Source organism: Salvelinus alpinus, chromosome 28, assembly GCF_045679555.1.
Source record: "Salvelinus alpinus chromosome 28, SLU_Salpinus.1, whole genome shotgun sequence".
In the NCBI taxonomy this organism is placed as follows: domain Eukaryota; kingdom Metazoa; phylum Chordata; class Actinopteri; order Salmoniformes; family Salmonidae; genus Salvelinus; species Salvelinus alpinus.
The window spans coordinates 30300517-30321217 of record NC_092113.1 but is presented as its reverse complement, the minus strand read 5'-3'; the positions used below and the strand labels follow the sequence as shown (position 1 = coordinate 30321217).

Sequence of the window (20701 nt, the reverse complement as noted above, 5' to 3'; positions counted from 1 at the left end):
AATGTCCTCTGGTCTGATGAAACAAAAATACAACTGTTTGGCCATAATGACCATCGTTATGTTTGGAGGAAAAAGGGGGAGGTTTGCAAGCCGAAGAACACCATCCCAACCGTGAAGCACAGGGGTGGCAGCATCATGTTGTGGCGGTGCTTTGCAGCATGAGGGACTGGTGCACTTCACAAAATAGATGGCATGAGGTAGGAAAATTATGTGAATATATTGAAGCAACATCTCAAGACATCAGTCATGAAGTTAAAGCTTGGTCGCAAATGGGTCTTCCAAATAGACAATGACCCCAAGCATACTTCCAAAGTTGTGGTGGCAAAATGGCTTAAGGACAACAAAGTCAAGGTATTGGAGTGGCCATCACAAAACCCTGACCTCAATCCCATAGAAAATTTGACGGCAGAACTGAAAAAGCATGTGCGAGCAAGTAGGCATACAAACCTGACTCCGTTACATCAGCTCTGTCAGGAGGAATGGGCCAAAATTCACCCAACTTATTGTGGGAAGCTTGTGGAAGGCTACCCCAAACATTTGACCCAAGTTAAACAATTTAAAGGCAATGCTATCAAATACTAATTGAGTGTATGTAAACTTCTGACCCACTGGGAATGTGATGAAAGAAACAAAAGCTGAAATAAATAATTCTCTATACTATTATTCTGACATTTCACATTCTTAAAATAAAGTGGTGATCCTAACTGACCTAAGACAGGGAATTTTTACTAGGATTAAAATTTCAGGAATTGTGAAAGTTTAAATTTATTTAGCTAAGGTGGATGTAAACTTCCGACTTCAACTGTAGGTTAAACACATCACCTACTATAGCTGTTTATAACATGGAGTGATAGTGGAGTCAAGGTGTCGTATACATATTTGTATCAGAAACCCTGTTTAAACCTGGTTCTAACTTGCATCCATATTCCTGATCAAGTGTAGATGATTAAAAGACACATTGTGATCTGATTGTGATCAGATCTTCCTGACCACCTCCGGAGGTAGTCAGGCACGCATTGTGTCTGGATATCTTACAAGATCTGGACCGAGAAACCATCTAAATCATAAATATTTTGCCCTCTAAAGTCATTGACAGGTGGCACCATTGGCTTATTACATCAATATAAGTGTCTTACAATGAATAAACATTATTTTGAAAGAATAGCTGTGAAACCATTTGCATAAAGGAAGGGACCAGGAAATCTGGCCACAATGCAGACACAGTGGACAGATAACGGACACATTTTAATACCATGTGTAGACACATTTCTGGAAATGTGGGCTTAAATCAGAATATAAACAAGATCAGGACAAAGGACCAATGTTAGCATCAGGTATAAACGGGGCTTTGAAGTTTCACACTTGACATGGCTAGTATTTGATGCCTCAAGAATCAAGCATGTGACAGGAAAAGTGTAGTCAATTAAATTAAATTGTAGCACAGCAAGCACAGATGGGTAGGAGGAATATAGGGCATCATTTATGAGAAACTATCACACAATATTTTCATTGACTGTAGGTTTCTAGGTCCTCACACGCTGAAACATGGTCAAGCTTTAGTTGCAGTGCATCAACCTCATTCATACTGAAAATATACTGAACAAAAATATAAAGACAATGTAAAGTGTTGGTCCAATGATTAATGAGCTGAAATAAAAGATCCCAGAAATTTTCCATAAGCATTGAAAGCTTATTTCTCTCAAATTTTGTTTAGTATAGTTTGAATGGCCTTTTTTGTTTATTTTGACATGGAAGAAATCAGAGGGGTTACAGGCAGTTGGTAGAAACAGATTAAAGGGTTGGAGCGGGGATGGAACCCAATCATCCAGTGGGGAGAGGAGTGGACATGTGTCTAAGCCGGGAGCATTACCCCTGGACAACGGCCTCTGCTCTTCTATCTTTTCTCTTAATCAAATCAGATCAAATTTGTTTCAGAAATGAGAAAAAAAGAACCCAGTTTTGGTAAATATGTAATATCATTGAAGTAATAAGTCATCTTCTGAATGAAAGCCAAATTTAAACAAATATCTTCTGTAATCTCTCTCTCTCTCTCTCAAGCAGTTGTTAACAGCACCCATTTTGCTGCTGCTGCACCAATTGCAAGTGAGGGAAGGACGAGGGGAAAAAAATATCAATTTCAGATGGCAAAAAGCACCAGATGCTGTCCAGAATCAGAGAAGGGTCATGGATCCCTGACTGGAGTACTGGAATAGAAAATCTGTGTGTCCCCGACCAAGGCAAGAATGTCTGCACGTTCAGAGAAAAATGGGTAATCAGATGGACGATTTTCAGCTGGCGAGGCCACTATATGTGTGTTCTTTGTGATTCGGTTCCCTTGTCATCAGACAGACAGCTGTGGACAGAAAGTAGAGCGCTTGGGACTATAAGTTTCTATCAGAATTTTTGTCCAAATTAAGTTATTGACATAGCCTTGTTCTGTTAAATGGTATCTACCTACAGTATATAATACACTAAATATCCCAATTCATGTTGTTAAGTTCAAAATAATACAAGATCAACATTGCTGACACCATTCAAACCAGTAGGCATTCCCCCTACTGTCTCATAACTTCAATTCAATAAATTTTTTCAATCGATTTCAGACAATTTGTCACAATAAATCCCGACCAACTATCAGTCTACTGTCTTCAAACAATATACAGTACCTGTTATATATCCCATATAGATTCCTTTTAATTACAGCAAAGCATTATACACTCTAATATTTTCCCACTGAAATTGCAATCCCCAAGTCTAGCTGCCTGAACATAGTATTAAACCACAGCTTGTGTGGCATCTTAGTGCACACAAATAACAATAATAATATTAATAATAATGTTTTATATAGCGCTTTTCAAAGACCCAAAGACGCTTAAAGGTTTCAAGGTTGCCATTAATGTTATACGTCACTGATCAGTGCAATTTCTAAGAAGTCCCGGTCTGTTTACAATTTGAAGTAAATAAACTTGTATTTGTATGTGCATAATCACAAACTATTAGGCACTGAATTGTGTTTGGATTGGCTGAAGATTTATAGATAGTCACGCAAGGACAGCAAATTGTTATCTGATTTCAGCATGTGTCCCCTTGAAGTCGTTGACAAACTGGCACACCAAGCCAAACAGCTCCTGAGAATCTTGATCCATCGGCTCTCCGAATTTAACCTTCAAGAAAAAAGACAAGTGACCCAAGTTATTATTTTTGACATCTCAAGTCCAAAGCACTTCAGTTGCTTTCATTCTTTCAGAGGTTATAATACATTTGTCTAATACCTGGGGTTAACCGATGTCCCTGGTTCGATTGGGAAGCATAACGTAAGTCCAGTTCATTGCAAACTCCATTTATAATAATGAGCTGATAAACTGCGTGAGCATGGAAGCAATTATTGGACTTAAATATCTTCAATGAGACAGACGGGTGGCCATGGCATGAATCCATGGCTACACTTAACTCACTACAGGGTCAGCTAATACAAAGGGTATGTCATTAAAACAGTGGCTCAAGAGTAACATCTAATATCAGTCAAACACGACTCAACTGCTACAGTATATATGACCACACCACTAATCAGAAAAGCTAAGCCAACAACACTGCAGCACATATGGAACTCTGAATTTAACCTAATTTAAGTATTTTGATGCATTTCACACTAAATAAACATGCCCAAGTTACAGTAACACTGGGAGAGCAATTTAACCATGCAGTATAGGCTACTACCATTGGTTCCGTGTCTGACTGCAGCAATTTTGTTCCCCTGGGGAGCAGAGAGAAGGTTCTGATAATGTCACAGATATAAGCTGTGTCAGGGTCAGTCTTCTCTCTCTCTCTCCCTCTCTCTCTCTCTCTCGCGCTCTCTGTCTCTCTCCTCTCTATGCTGCTGCTGGCTCAGGCTGTAGCACATCATTATTTGTGTGCGTGAGTGCGTCCGTGTGTGTGCGAGAGGGTGGGAAGGATAAAGTTTGGAGTGCACAGGAATTTAATTGTGGAACCTACTATATCACAATTTCCTGGCAATGCTCACCCCTCACCCTGTCAAAGCTCACCCGTCACTCTGTCAAGGCTCACAACTCAAACCCAGAACACAGCAGAGTCAGATGGACTCTTTGTGATGATGGATTGTCCTTCTGGAAATAGGGGAGGTTGGAAAATGGCCGTTACTTTCTTTAAAAATACATTGTTCTGTAAGAGTTTGACTTTGTTCTGACTGGGCAGAAACAGCACCTAGGCTAATGCCAAACCACACTAAAATAAAGGTGTACTAAGTTGGTAAAAATCCCTAAGCATCTTCTTATCTGTATCAATAAGTGACACTACGTCATCTTGTCTATGACTGAATCTGAGAGACAAACCACTTCCGTTAGATATCTAATAACATCCAGTGTATTATAGTATTAATAGGGATAGCCTCTAATACCCTCCTGTGTATACATTATTAATAGCGACAGACTCTAATATCCTCCTGCTTATTGTAGTATTAATAGGGACAGACTAATACCCTCCTGTGTATTATATTATTAATAGGGACAGACTCTAATACCCTCCTACGTATTATAGTATTAATAGAGACAGACTCTAATACCATCCTGTGTATTAAAGTATTACTAGGGATAGACTCTAATACCCTCCTGTGTATTATATTATTAATAGGGACAGACCCTCCTACGTATTATAGTATTAATAGAGACAGACTCTAATACCCTCCTGTGTATTACAGTATTAATAGGGCGTCGTAGTAGCTTTGTGGTTAAGAGGTTGGGCCAGTAACCGAAAGGCTGCTGGTTTGAATCTCCGAGCTGACTAGGTGAAACCTGTTGATGTGCCCTTGAGCAAGTCACTTAACACTAATTGCTCCTGTAAGTCGCTCTGGATAAGATTGTCTGCTAAATGACTAAAATGTAAAATAGGGACAGACTCCAATACCCTCCTGTTGTATTACAGTATTAATAGGGACAGTCTGTGGTCTATGCCAACTATTATATATCAAGTTTAAGCATCTGCTGCAGAAGTAACCTTGAAGATAATTTTTTTTGAAATATACACTACTGTTCAAAAGTTAGGGGTCAGTTAGAAATGTCCTTGTTTTTGTCCATTAAAATAACATCAACTTGATCAGAAATACAGTGTATGTGTACTAAGCAAGATGACAAGTACATTAGAGTGTCTAGTTTGAGAAACAGATGCCTCACAAGTCCTCAACTGGCAGCTTCATTAAAAAGTACCGGCAAAGCACCAGTCTCAACGTCAACAGTGAAGAGGCGACTCCGGGATGCTGGCCTTCTAGGTAGAGTTCCTCTGTCCAGTGTCTGTGTTCTTTTGCCCATCCTAATATTTTATTTTTATTGGCCAGTCTGAGAAATGGCTTTTTGTTTGCAACTCTGCCTAGAAGGCCAGCATCCCGGAGTCGCCTCTTCACTGTTGACGTTGAGACTGGTGCTTTGCCGGTACTTTTTAATGAAGCTGCCAGTTGAGGACTTGTGAGGCATCTGTTTCTCAAACTAGACACTCTAATGTACTTGTCCTCTTGCTCAGTTGTGCACCGGGGCCTCCCACTCCTCTTTCTATTCTGGTTAGTGACAGTTTGCGCTGTTCTGTGAAGGGAGTAGTTCACAGTGTCGTACGAGATCTTCAGTTTCCTGGCAATTTCTTGCATGGAATAGCCTTCATTTCTCAGAACAAGAATATACTGACGAGTTTCAGAAGAAAGGACATTGTTTCTGGCCATTTTGAGCCTGTAATCGAACCCACAAATGCTGATGCTCCAGATACTCAACTAGTCTAAAGAAGGCCAGTTTTATTGCTTCTTTAAATCAGAACAGCAGTTTTCAGCTGTGCTAACATAATTGCAAAAGGGGTTTCTAATGATCAATTAGCCTTTTAAAATGAAAAACTTGGATTAGCTAATACAACGTGCCATTGGAACACAGGAGTGATGGTTGCTGATTATGGGACTCTGTATGCCTATGTAGATATTCCATAAAAAAATATGCCGTTTCCAGCTACAATAGTCATTTACAACATTAACAATGTCTACACTGTATTTATGATCAATTTGATGTTATTTTAATGGACAAAAAATGTGCTTTTCTTTCAAAAACAAGGACATTTCTAAGTGACCGCAAACTTTTGAACGGTAGTGTACATCCTCCTCAATCCCCATTTCACCCTCCACAGTGGAAAGATAGATAAGCTGAAACAATGGAAAAGGGCCATCTCGACATTTCAGGACTAGAGGAACCATTTATCTCTGGAGGGGCAGCACAACAGACATATTAAAATAATAACTCAGGGATTACCAATATGTCAGTGTAGAGTTTCTTCATCTCCTCAGACCTCTTTGTCAGCAGGGAGAGATCGGTGTTGTACTTCTCAATCGCCATCTGGGGTGAGAGGGAGAAAGGAGAACATTATTTGATGTATAATATCAGAATACCTTCTGGTTTTTTGTTACATCACAAAACTTACACTGCAAACTGACAGCAGACACCATAAGAGAAAAATAATGCAATATGAAGCAACACTCAGTATACCGGGCAAATAGAAATGAACTTCCCTATGATGTGCCCATCTTGAGATAAGCACTGTGAATTAGCGATATAATGTGATGGTGAAATGCAACTGACTGATGCTAATTCGGCGTGTCAAAGTTTTTCTTGTGTTTCTCTTAATCTTATATCTGTTTTTCTAAAAAGAACTGAAGATATGAACTGAGAAGAAAGAACATGTCTATCAGAATAACTTACCTTCAGGTCTTTGAAAAACTTTGGGTGTTGATCGCCTTGGTTTCTTCTCTTGTACGTTTTCTTGTACTGAATGGTCTTCTGTAACTCATTCTTGAGAACTGGAGGGGATGACACATCATGTCCATCATCCATCATACCTGATCACTGAAGCAAATACTCTCTACTTTAAATCCCTATTTTCTCCTTTCTGCTGCTGGATCAAGCCAAGTGGCTGATCTGCACTCATGGCAACTATTCAACACAATTCTTCAGCCAAAAAGTAATCATAAATGTCTATACATGAAGCTGATATTAGGCCTACATGTCTTCACACTTTACATTTAATTGCGCCATCAAACCAGTCATCTCTTTGAACTAGCTAGATCATCCTATCTTAGATAATATCATTCATAGGTATATAAAAAAATACAGTCACTATAATTAGATCTCAGCACTGTAAAGAGCAACACCTGTTTTTTACAGAGACATTGTTGGACAGGATTGGAAACGTGGTAGACTCACCGTCCACTTCAGCAGTGAGGCCTTTAATGGAAGCTGATCAGAAACACAGAGAGAAATACCTAACTGGTTTACCTAAACTGCTCCAATTGAAACAACGTACAGGTTTTCAGGGCTTTGACCAAAATCTTGATTACTTACCCCCAGGGACAGTTTCGAATTCCGTCAACTCTTGTGGAAAAGTGGCCAAGCTGGGTTCGTGCAACATGATCTGCTCCACAAGGGCATGCAGCAAGGTGAACTTCCTGTCTATCCCACGGAGCTGGGAGATCTGTGGGGTTGAAGAGGGACATTGGAAGGTGGGGTGCGACATGTTCTCCACTATAAAAACAGTTTACGATAAATCAAATATAAATTTTATTGGTCACATACACATGGTTAGCAGATGTTATTGCGAGTGTAGTGAAATGCTTGTGCTTCTAGTTCTGACAGTGCAGTAGTATCTAACAAGTAATCTAACAATTCAACAACAACTACCAAATACACACAAATCTAAGTAAAGGGATGGAATAAGAATATATACATATAAATATATGGATGAGTGATGACTGAGCGGCAATAGGCAAGATGAAATAGATGGTATAAAAATACAGTATATACACATATGGAATGAGTAATGAAAGATATATAAACATTATTAAAGAGGCATTATTAAAGTGACTAGTGATCCATTTATTAAAGTGGCCAATTAATTCAAGTCTGTATGTATGCAGCAGCCTTTCTGTGTTAGTGACGGTTGTTTAACAGTCTGATGGCCTTGAAATAGAAGCTATTTTTCAGTCTCTCGGTCCCAGCTTTGATGCACCTGTACTGACCTTGGCTTCTGCATGGTAGCGGGGGGGGTCAGGCAGTGGCTTGGGTGGTTGTTGTCCTTGATGATCTTTGTTGTTGTCCTTGATGACCTCAGGTGCTGTAGGTGTCCTGGAGGGCAGGTAGTTTGCCCACGGTGATGCGTTGTGCAGACCGCACCACCTTCTGGAGAGCCTTGCGGTTGTGGGTGGTGCAGTTGCCATACAAAGGAGGTGATGCAGCCTGATAGGATGCTCTCAAATGTGCATCTGTAAAAGTCTGTGAGGGTTTTAGGTGACAAGCCACATTTTTTCAGCCTCTTGAGGTTGAAGAGGCGTTGTTGCGCCTTCTTCACCACATTGTCTGTGTGGGTGGACGTTTTCAGTTTGTCCGTGATGTGTATGCCGAGGAACTTAAAACTTTCCACCTTCTTCACTGCTGTCTTGTCGATGTGGATAGGGGGTACTCGCTCTGCTATTTCCTGAAGTCCACGATCATCTCCTTTGTTTTGTTCACTTTGAGTGAGAGTTTGTTTTCCTGACACCACATTCCAAGTGCCCTCACCTCCTCCCTATAGGCTGTCTCGCCATTGTTGGTGATCAAGCCTACTACTGTTGTGTCGTCTGGAAACTTGGGTGATTGAGTTGGAGGCATGCATGACCATGCAGTCATGGGTGAAGTGGGAGTACAGGAGGGGGCTGAGCATGCACCCTTGTCGGGCCCCAGTGTTGAGGATCAGTGAAGTGGAGATGTTGTTTCCTAACTTCACCACCTGGGGGTGGCCCGTCAGGAAGTCCAGGACCCAATTGCACAGGGCGGGGTTGAGACCCAGGGCCTCAAGCTTAACTTCTTATGGCTGCAGGGGCAGTATTGAGTAGCTTGGATGAAAGGTGCACAGAGGTGCCCAGAGTAAACGGCCTGCTCCTCAGTCATAGTTGCTAATATATGCATATTATTATTCACATTGGATAGAAAACACTCTGAAGTTTCTAAAACTGTTTGAATTATGTCTGTGAGTATAACAGAACTCATATGGCAGGCAAAACCCTGAGAGGAAAAAAAACAGGAAGTTGAAATTCTGAGGCTGGTCGATTTTCAACCAAGATCCCATTGAAATCACAGCGAGATATGGAAGAGTTTGCACTTCCTACGGCTTCCACTAGATGTCAACAGTCTGTAGAACCTTGTCTGATGCCTCTACTGTGAAGGGGGGCCGAATGAGAGTGGAATTAGTCAGGTCTGCCATGACCTGAACATGTTTTCACCATGCGCGTTCACATGAGAGGGAGCTCTGTTCCATCGCTCATCTGAAGTCAATGTAATTCTCCGGTTGGAACGTTATTCAAGATTTATGTTAAAAACATTCTAAAGATTGATTCAATACATTGTTTGACATGTTTCTACGGACTGTTACGGAACTTTTGGACATTTCGTCAGCTTTTAGTGAACGCGCTTCCCTGACGTTGGATTTGTTTACCAAACACGCTACAAAAATAGCTATTTGGACATAAATGATGGACATTACCGAAAAAAACAAAATTTCTTGTGGAAGTGGGAGTCCTGGGAATGCATTCCGACGAAGATCAGCAAAGGTAAGTGAAGATTTATAATGCTTTTTATGAGTTTTGTTGACTGCACAATTTGGCGGGTAACTGTATGGCTTGCTTTTGTGGCTGAACGCTGTTTTCAGATTATTGAATATTGTGTTTTGCCGTAAAGCTTTTTGAAATCTGACACAGCGGTTGCATTAAGAACAAGTGTATCTTTAATTCTATGTAAAACATGTATCGTTCATCAAAGTTTATGATGAGTATTTCTGTTATTTGACGTGGCTCTCTGCAATTTCTCTGGATATTTTGGAGGCATTTCTGAACATGGCACCAATGTAAACTGAGGATTTTGGATATAAATATGAACTTAATCGAACAAGACATATATGTATTGTGTAACATGAAGTCCTATGAGTGTCATCTGATGAAGATCAAAGGTTAGTGATTCATTTAATCTCTATTTGTGCTTTTTGTGACTCCTCTCTTTGGCTGGAAAAATGTCTGAATTTTTCTGTGAGTTGGTGGTGACCTAACATAATCGTTTGTGGTGCTTTCGCTGAAAAGCCTATTTGAAATCGGACACTTTGGTGGGATTAACAACAAGATTAAAATGGTATAAAATACATGTATGTTTGAGGAATTTTAATTATGAGATTTCTGTTGTTTGATTTGGCGCCCTGCATTTTCACTGGCTGTTGTCATATCGATTGCAGCCATAAGAAGTTAATGATGAGCTTGGAGGGTACTATGGTGTTGAATGCTGAGCTGTAGTCAATGAACAGCATTTCTACATAGGTATTTCTCTAGACCAGATGGGATAGGGGAGTATGCAGTGTGACGGCGATTGCATTGTCTGTGGACCGGCGGTATGGGGCGGTATGCAAATTGAAGTGGGTCTAGGGTGGCAGGTAAGGTGCAGGTGATATGATCCTTGACTAGTCTCTCAAAACACTTCATGATGACAGAATGAGTGCTACGGGGCGATAGTCATTTAGTTCAGTTACCTTTGCCTTCTTGGGTACAAGAATAATGGTGGTCATCTTGAAGCATGTGGGGACAGCAGACTGGGATAGAGAGAGATTGAATATGTCCGTAAACACACCAGCCAGCTGGTCTGCGTATGCTCTGAGGACGTGGCTAGGGATGCCGTCTAGGCCGGCAGCATTGCGATGGTTAACACGTTGAAATGTCTTACTCACGTCGGCCATGGAGAAGTAGAGCTCGCAGGCCTTGGTAGAGGGCCACATCGGTGACACTGTATTATTCTCAAAGCGGGCAAAGAAGGTTTTTAGTTTGTCTTGGAAGTAAGACATCGGTGTCCATGACGTGGCTGGCTTTCTTTTTGTAGTCTGTGATTACCTGTAGACCCTGCCACGTACGTCTTATGTCTGAGCCATTGAATTGTGACTCCACTTTGTCCCTTTACCGACATTTCACTTGTTTGATTGCCTTTCGGAGGGAATAACTACACTGTTTGTATTCAGCCATATTCCCAGTCATCTTTCCATGGTTAAATACGGTGGTTCGTGCTTTCAGTTTTGCGCAAATGCCGCCATCTATCCACGGTCCCTGGTTAGGGTAGGTTTTAATAGTCACAGTGGGTACAACGTCTCCAATGCACTTCTTTATAAACTCACTCACCGATTCAGAGTATAAATGGATATTATTCTTTGAGGCTACCCGGAACATTTCCCAGTCCGTGTGATCGAAACAATCTTGAAGCGTGGATTCCGATTGGTCAGACCAGCGTTAAATAGTTCTTGTCACAGGTACATCCTGTTTGAGTTTCTGCCTATAGGACGGGAGGAGCAAAATGGAGTCGTAGTCAGATTTGCTGAAAGGAGGGCGGGGGAGGGCCTCATATGCATCGCGGAAGTTAGAGTAGCAGTGATCCAGTGTATTCCCTGCACGAGTGCTAAAATCAATATGCTGATAGAATTTAGGTAGCCTTGTTCTCAAATTTGCTTTGTTAAAATCCCCAGCTACAATAAATGCAGCCTCAGGATATATGGTTTCCAGTTTGCATAGAGTCCAGTGAAGTTCCTTGAGGGCCATCATGGTATCGGCAAAAGTGGGGATATATACGGCTGTGACATTAACCGACGAGAATTCTCTTGGGAGATAATATGGTCGGCATTTGATTATGAGGAATTCTACGTCAGGTGAACAAAAGGACCTGAGTTCCTGTATATTGTTACGATTACCCCATGAGTCGTTAATCATGAAGCATACACCCCCCGCCCTTCTTCTTCCCAGAGAGATGTTTATTTCTGTCGGCGTGACGCATAAAGAACCCTGGTGGCTGTACCGACTCCGACAACATATCCCGAGAGCCGTGTTTATGTGAAACAGAGTATATTACAATCCCTGATGTCTCTCTGGAAAGCAACCCTTGCCCTAATTTCATCAACCTTGTTATCTAGAGACTGGACATTGGCGAGTAATATACTCGGAAGCAGTGGGTGGTGTGCACGACTCCGAAGTCTGACCAGAAGGTCAGAAGGTCTTCTGCGGCGAGGTTGTTTTGGGTCGGCCTCTGGAATCAGATCAAATGCCCTGGGTGGTGGTGCAAACAAAGGATCTGCTTCGGGAAAGTCATATTCCTGGTCATAATGTTGGTAAGTTGACGTCGCTCTGATATCCAATATTTCTTCCCGGCTGTATGTAATAACACTTAAGATTTTCTGGGCCAACAATGTAAGAAATAATACATACAAAAACAAAATACTGCATAGTTTTCTAAGGACTAGAAGCGAGGCGATCCTGTCTGTCGGCACAAAGTCATACTGTGCTGTGTCGATATACACAGAGACCTTCACCAGAAAATGAAATAGGAGAGATCAGCCATGCTGGTTCACCTGCAGCAGTCCTATGCCACAGAGTCCTGGCTGAGCCACACAACTACTGTTCCTACCAGGCCTTGAGATGCACAGCAGAGCAAAAAAATGCACACATTTTTGTGTGCTGCGTGTACAAATGTAAGTGCCTTGCCCCAAGGCTACTCAAACAATAGGATCTCAATGTACCGTTTCTGTTAACCTAAACACACAAAAAATGAATTTCTCTCTGTGATAATATTGAGGCATGTTGCTTTGTATTATTGGATGCATGTATCAACAATCCAAGGTTTTCCTTGACTCTTCCATATTTGCGTTAACTCGACGAGGTCAACTGATTGTTCAAGGTAATGCTAATGCTTTTGTTACTCAGGTATGGCTGTGTGTTTGTTATCAATTTGATTTGAAAACAAATCAAAACAAAAAGCATCACATCATAACAAAAACATTACATCATAAAAGCTTCCATATTACATGCAGAGTTATTATCACCTTTACTAGAACCGTAATACGTTGTGTCCTTACTTAGACAGTGGGGAGCTTTTTCTGTGAATAAAAAAATACTTGAGGAGTGTTAAGTTTCCTGAAAATGAATGAAAATAAATCAATAAAAATGCATCCATATTCAACCTATTTATATAAAATGTTAATGATCTTTCTAAAATGCAAGCCTTGCTGCACCACAGTGGCTTATGCCTTCTGTCTTAATTGAAATGCAAAGGGGACATCTCTCTCTCTCTAATCCTGTGATGGGATTTATTCCATAGTCTTTTCTAGGTTACGTTGTTTACCAATTTGAGGTCCAGGGCACTTCCCTGAGGACCAGTCTAGAAGAGATGCACGCAGCATCAACTTGAAGATAAACAACAACAACCTCTATGGCTTTCTCTTACCTTATAGTTACTGTATCAACTTCCAGGTCCAGCCATTTATTTGAAAACACAGAGTCCCCTCACAGTGCAAACAATTTAGCCCTCTCTGTTTCACCTTCAAACCTTCTATGTGAGGCGTTGGGAGTAAGAGACTCCAGTCTTATTAGATAGAGAGGAAGCATTTTAAATCTGGGGCAAAGTGCCATTAAATCTTCCCATCAGGGGACCAGTACAGCACAGCAGCGGCAATCTATAGAAACTGCCAAGGAGTCGTCTACTACGCTGAAAGACCTATTCTAATAGTTCAGAGAGATCTAAAATGATCCCAGATAAATGTATAAAAAACCCATGTATCTAATAAACAAGGAGTCTAATCCAAAACAAGACTATAAGACTACCAATATTGAGATTTAAAGACAAGGACCAGTAAGGTGAAAGAAGTAGTGACTGCCATTGCCCACTGTGAATTGTAGGGTTGTAGGGTCAACTTGTCCAATGTCCACCAGCCCAGCGTCTGCGCCATGGCAAGAAGTTCCATTTGATTTGTGAAGCCAGGCGGTGATACAATTACCTGCGTGTCAGAGTTAGACACACTAGGGGTAATGACCCAACCTGAGTTGGACTCAGCTGACCAGGCAGAGGATGGATAGGAGGAGAAATTGAAAGGAGAGAGAAGGTGGGAGATCTGTCTGTGTATATCAATGAGAAGTTTATTAGCCTAGTGCTAGACACTCCACCAAAGGTCAGGTGACAGCAGAGGAGAGGAGCACCTACTTTAGTTAAGGAGGAGAGGCGGAATCCCTTGGCCTTTCCCTTCCCTGCGTTCTCGTTGAGGTAATTGCCGATGGCCAGCAGGTACTCCAGCACGGAGACGAACGACCTGGAGCTGTACAACTGCGTGCACATCCTGATCTTCTGGTTAATCAGCTGAAAGACAAAGATGGTGGTTCAGGAGAAGTCATTTCACTCTAATCCAACTGCATACTCACTCTCTCTTTTTGTCTGAATCAGACTCTCTTGTTTTGTCTGATTCATGAGCTTATGAGAGATGAGTAAACCCAGGCCAAATCCTTTTTGGTTTTCAAGTAAATTTGCAGTCAGACTAGATACGTGACAAAATGTCAATAGCACACATTTATTTTGAATGATAGGCTTGTATTTTGAAGTAAACAAGTAGATTGACTTGTTCTACATTGCAAAAGTAATTATATTTTCATCATATGCATTTCATTGTGGTTTTTAGATTATTAGATATTATTTGTTATCATTCATACTACATAGTATTTAACCATCCTATCACAAGCGATTGTGTCTTATATATATCTAAGAAACATGGTGCACACTGCACGATATTCATAGAATGGCAGCTGTATAAAAAACAAATGGGACAGGTATTAGATTTTGTTTGCAATCTCTCTCAACAACACAGAATTTCCAGGTCTGCTAGTAAAGTAAGGAGGAAGGTGAGGAGGGGATGTAGTGGGGAGACAGAGCAGCCCTCTGGAAAAACAAATCCACTTAGCAAGGTGCGTGTCTGATACAACATCCAACCATATGCTCAATTTTACAAAGTAACTTCCCATAGCACACCAGTGTGACCTCCTCAAGCCTTAAAAATAGAGCAGAATGCAAATACAAAGAATACAAATCAGGTTTTGAAGGGGGCAACCTCTCACTGCAGCCTGGTCTCAGACTAGACATAACATAGTAAATGTAAATCTGAGAACTCTAATTCGTATGATATGTTACATTTGGTATGGTTACAAACAACAGACGGTTACTTAAAACCTCTACAGGATCGGTGGGTCCCCCACGGGACGGTTGAGCTAACATAGGCTAATGCGATTAGCATGAGGTTGTAAGTAACAAGAACATTTCCCAGGACATAGACATATCTGATATTGGCAGAAAGCTTAAATTCTTGTTAATCTAACTGCACTGTCCAATTGAATTGATTGTGCAAAGAATAGGTCTGACATACAAATACAAACTGCTGGGCTCGTGACAGCAACAAGAATATTAATTGTCACCCTATGCTGCAAAATTGAGAATAATAGTTTCTTGCATAGCAGAAGATCGGAGTAAGATCTTATCAGATACAAATTTCCTATTTGGATTTAGAGGTACAGACCAGGTACCATAGTAATAGAAGTCAAACCGACTGTGTGACTAACCAAAACTCCAACAACAAATAAATGCAGGGCACAGGCAGGTGTTATTATCTCACATAATTATCTTTAGGATAATCCTGCAATATACAGTACACACACAGAATGCAGTACACACACCATTCCATAATCATGTGTGACTAACACTGCTACTGTCTATGAATTGCAACTACATTTTGGAAAGTATTTTTAGATGGTAGAGGGGTGAAAAGGGTTTTCATACAATATGTGTAAACAACATTTGGATTTAAAAAATTGCTATTTAATATATTAAGGTGTGAGGTGGAACATTTATTTGTTGAATTAAGGCGATAGAAAATTTGCATTTCACAAACGTAGAAGGTTATGTAAAAGTGCATCTCATGCCATTCTTTCAAGAGTGGAATTTAACTATCCAGCGACAAATGAATGGAACAAAAATACTTCAGTTTCGCACTTTAACTCTAAGAGCTTAGGTACTTTTAAAGAGGAGAAAGCCTTTGTGTTTCTTACTTACTTTTCCCGATGTCCATTTTAATTTCTGTTATAAACCATGATGAATTAAGATGACATTTTGCATTAGAGAATTGACTTACAGTATGTTCTTCTTTTATATATTTTTTGTTAGATTGAAATGCTAACCATTATCAGCCTACATTGCAGGAACAAAATGTCATACAAAGCAACTTCTTGATGAAACACAATTCACATTAACAAAGAAAATTATTGCAGAGGATACCGTCTTTGAAAGGTAAACATAATATATTCCATGCAATACATTGTAATGTTAATATCTTGTGCACACATTCAATTGAATCCAAGATGGCGTAGCAGTCGGACGTGTCTTTGTTTGTCCTGTCCCGTGTAAATAGTCTTCGTATTTTTCGTATACATTTCGTATATATTTTAATTTCACTTTCCATCTAGGAACTGAATATACATTCCTACATTCCGCCTCACCCAATGTGGTACGGACCTGCTATTTTTTTATACTTTAGAACCGTAACCCCAATCAGAAGCTAGCCAGATAACTAGCTAGTAGTCAGTTAGCCACTGCTGCGGTCTTCACCCTCACCTCGGACACAGCCAGCTTCAATACCGGGCCAATACCTGCCAGTCTGCAAGCGCGATATCAACCCAGAGCATATAGGACTGCTTTTTCTCTACCACATCACCGGATTCCTGACGCAAGCTCTGGACAATTACACCGTATCATCACAGCTAGCTAGCTGCAACCGAGTGGCTACTACTGGCTAACACCTCTGTCCCGAAGCAAGCACCAGTTAGCCTTGAGCTAGCCTCGAGCTAGGCCCATCTGCCGGCTAGCTGAAGAGGTCTACCAGCGAATTCTTGGGCTACAATACCAGCTACAAGCTAATTTAGCCATTTTTTTGCCGCTGCTAGTAGCTTTTACCTTCTGCACAGACACCAGCCCTGTTATTAGCCTGGATATTACTCACCAATTTACCAGCATCGGACTGTCTCTCGACAACAACGCCGGATTCCTGCCGTAATCCCTGAGCCACTGCTTCTGATCCTCACAGCTAGCTTGCGGCTAGCGCAGCTAGCGCCACTGCCACGAAGCTAGCACCAGTTAGCAAACACAATTCTACAATTCACAACCTCTCTTTCGCCATCGCCATCTGGCTTGGATTCTCTGTCGACACGACCACGTCTGAGCAGACCCCCTCCGTCTGAGCAGACCACCCCCCTGGACACTATGATCACTTGGCTACATAGCTGATGCATGCTTGACTGTCCATTAATTCACGGTACTCCATTCTGTTTATTTGTGTTTTATCTGTCGGCTCTGTGCTTTAACTCAGGATCTGTGTGTAGTTAATCCGACCCTCTCTGCCTAGTCGTCGCCATTTTTACCTGTTGTTGCTGTGTTAGACTAGCACCCTGTTATTGCTGCTGTTATCTTACCTGTTGTTTTAGCTAGCTCTCCCAATCAAGACCTGCAATCACTTTATGCCTTATTGTATGTCTCTCTCAAATATCAATATGCCTTGCATACTGTTGTTCAGGCTAGCTATCATTGTTTTGGTTTGCAATGGACCCTGTAGTTCCACTCTCCGTACCTCTGATACCTCCTTGGTCCCACCCCCCACACATGCGGTGACCTCACCCATTGAGACCAGCATGTCCAGAGATACAACCTCTCTTATCATCACCCAGTGCCTGGGCTTGCCTCCGCTGTACCCACGCCCCACCATACCCCTGTCTGCACATTATGCCCAGAATCTATTCTACCACGCCCATAAATCTGCTCCTTTTATTCTTTGTCCCCAACGCTCTAGGCGACCAGTTTTGATAGCCTTTAGCCGCACCCTCATCCTACTACTCCTCTGTTCCTCGGGTGATGTGGAGGTAAACCCAGGCCCTGCATGTCCCCAGTCACCCTCATTTGTTGACTTCTGTGATCGAAAAAGCCTTGGCCTCATGCATGTCAACATCAGAAGCCTCCTCCCTAAGTTTGCCTTACTCACCGCTTTAGCACACTCTGCCAACCCTGATGTCCTTGCCGTGTCCGAATCCTGGCTTAGGAAGGCCACCAAAAATTCTGAGATTTCCATACCCAACTATAACACTTTCCGTCAAGATAGAACTGCCAAAGGGGGAGGAGTTGCAATCTACTGCAGAGATAGCCTGCAAAGTTCTGTCATACTTTCCAGGTCTATGCCCAAACAGTTCGAACTTCTAATTTTAAAAATTAATCTCTCCAGAAATAAGTCTCTCACTGTTGCCGCCTGCTACCGACCCCCCTCAGCTCCCAGCTGTGCCCTGGACACCATCTGTGAATTGATCGCTCCCCATCTAGCTTCAGAGTTTGTTCTGTTAGGTGACCTAAACTGGGATATGCTTAACACCCCGGCAGTCCTACAATCCAAGCTTGATGCCCTCAATCTCACACAAATCATCAAGGAACCCACCAGGTACAACCCTAAATCCGTAAACATGGGCACCCTAATAGACATTATCCTGACCAACCTGCCCTCCAAATACACCTCTGCTGTCTTCAATCAAGATCTCAGCGATCACTGCCTCATTGCCTGTATCCGCCACGGGTCCGCGGTCAAACGACCACCCCTCATCACTGTCAAACGCTCCCTAAAACACTTCTGCGAGCAGGCCTTTCTAATCGACCTGGCCCGGGTACCCTGGAAGGATATTGACCTCATCCCGTCAGTTGAGGATGCCTGGTCATTCTTTAAATGTTACTTCCTCACCATATTAGACAAGCACGCTCCGTTCAAAAAATGCAGAACCAAGAACAGATATAGCCCTTGGTTCACTCCAGACCTGACTGCCCTCGACCAGCACAAAAACATCCTGTGGCGAACTGCAATAGCATCGAAGAGCCCCCGCGATATGCAACTGTTCAGGGAAGTCAGGAACCAATACACGCAGTCAGTCAGGAAAGCAAAGGCCAGCTTTTTCAAGCAGAAATTTGCATCCTGTAGCTCTAACTCCAAAAAGTTCTGGGATACTGTAAAGTCCATGGAGAACAAGAGCACCTCCTCCCAGCTGCCCACTGCACTGAGGCTAGGTAACACGGTCACCACCGATAAATCCGTGATAATCGAAGACTTCAACAAGCATTTCTCAATGGCTGGCCATGCCTTCCTCCTGGCGACTCCAACCTTGGCCAACAGCCCCGCCCCCCCCGCTGCTACTCGCCCAAGCCTCCCCAGCTTCTCCTTTACCCAAATCCAGATAGCAGATGTTCTGAAAGAGCTGGAAAACCTGGACCCATACAAATCAGCTGGGCTTGACAATCTGGACCCCCTATTTCTGAAACTGTCCGCCGCCATTGTCGCACCCCCTATCACCAGCCTGTTCAACCTCTCCTTCGTATCATCTGAGATCCTCAAGGATTGGAAAGCTGCCGCGGTCATCCCCCTCTTCAAAGGGGGAGACACCCTGGACCCAAACTGTTACAGACCTATATCCATCCTGCCCTGCCTATCTAAGGTCTTCGAAAGCCAAGTCAACAAACAGATCACTGACCATCTCGAATCCCACCGTACCTTCTCCGCTGTGCAATCCGGTTTCCGAGCCGGTCATGGGTGCACCTCAGCCACGCTCAAGGTACTAAACGATATCATAACCGCCATCGATAAAAGACATTACTGTGCAGCCGTCTTCATCGACCTGGCCAAGGCTTTCGACTCTGTCAATCACCATATTCTTATCGGCAGACTCAGTAGCCTCGGTTTTTCTAATGACTGCCTTGCCTGGTTCACCAACTACTTTGCAGACAGAGTTCAGTGTGTCAAATCGGAGGGCATGTTGTCCGGTCCTCTGGCAGTCTCTATGGGGGTACCACAGGGTTCAATTCTCGGGCCGACTCTTTTCTCTGTATACATCAATGATGTTGCTCTTGCTGCGGGCGATTCCCTGATCCACCTCTACGCAGACGACACCATTCTATATACTTCCGGCCCTTCCTTGGACACTGTGCTATCTAACCTCCAAACGAGCTTCAATGCCATACAACACTCCTTCCGTGGCCTCCAACTGCTCTTAAACGCTAGTAAAACCAAATGCATGCTTTTCAACCGTTCGCTGCCTGCACCCGCACGCCCGACTAGCATCACCACCCTGGACGGTTCCGACCTAGAATATGTGGACATCTATAAGTACCTAGGTGTCTGGCTAGACTGCAAACTCTCCTTCCAGACTCATATCAAACATCTCCAATCCAAAATCAAAGCAAGAATCGGCTTTCTATTCCGCAACAAAGCCTCCTTCACTCACGCCGCCAAACTTACCCTAGTAAAACTGACTATCCTACCGATCCTCGACTTCGGCGATGTCATCTACAAAATAGCTTCCAATACTCTACTCAGCAAACTGGATGCAGTTTATCACAGTGCCATTCGTTTTGTTACTAAAGCACCTTATACGACCCACCACTGCGACCTGTATGCCCTAGTCGGCTGGCCCTCGCTACATGTTCGTCGTCAGACCCACTGGCTCCAGGTCATCTACAAGGCTATGCTAGGTAAAGTGCCGCCTTATCTCAGTTCACTGGTCACGATGGCTACACCCACCCGCAACACGCGCTCCAGCAGGTGTATCTCACTGATCATCCCTAATGCCAAAACCTCATTTGGACGCCTTTCCTTCCAGTTCTCTGCTGCCTGCGACTGGAACGAATTGCAAAAATCTCTGAAGTTGGAGACTTTTATCTCCCTCAACAACTTTAAAAATCTGCTATCCGAGCAGCTAACCGATCGCTGCAGCTGTACATAGTCCATC

At 42.5% G+C, this 20701-nt stretch overlaps 1 protein-coding gene across 4 annotated transcripts in view; it reads right to left on the bottom strand.

Annotated features, from left to right (window-relative positions):
- Nucleotides 1-1226: 1226 nt before the first annotated feature.
- Nucleotides 1227-20701, bottom strand: part of LOC139557660 (protein diaphanous homolog 1-like) — a 59360-nt gene continuing 39885 nt past the window's right edge. For 2 of the 4 annotated variants that reach the window (XM_071372742.1, XM_071372745.1), the window contains 6 exons: nucleotides 14061-14213; nucleotides 7380-7509; nucleotides 7242-7274; nucleotides 6741-6838; nucleotides 6294-6377; nucleotides 1227-3164 (listed from right to left, as the gene is read on the bottom strand). In XM_071372742.1, coding sequence (XP_071228843.1) covers nucleotides 3063-3164; nucleotides 6294-6377; nucleotides 6741-6838; nucleotides 7242-7274; nucleotides 7380-7509; nucleotides 14061-14213 — 600 coding nt within the window. In that variant the 3' untranslated portion in view covers nucleotides 1227-3062. Of the gene's footprint in view, nucleotides 3165-6293; nucleotides 6378-6740; nucleotides 6839-7241; nucleotides 7275-7379; nucleotides 7510-8248; nucleotides 8884-14060; nucleotides 14214-20701 lie in introns of those variants that run through there. The other 2 variants (XM_071372743.1, XM_071372744.1) reach the window with 2 other exon arrangements.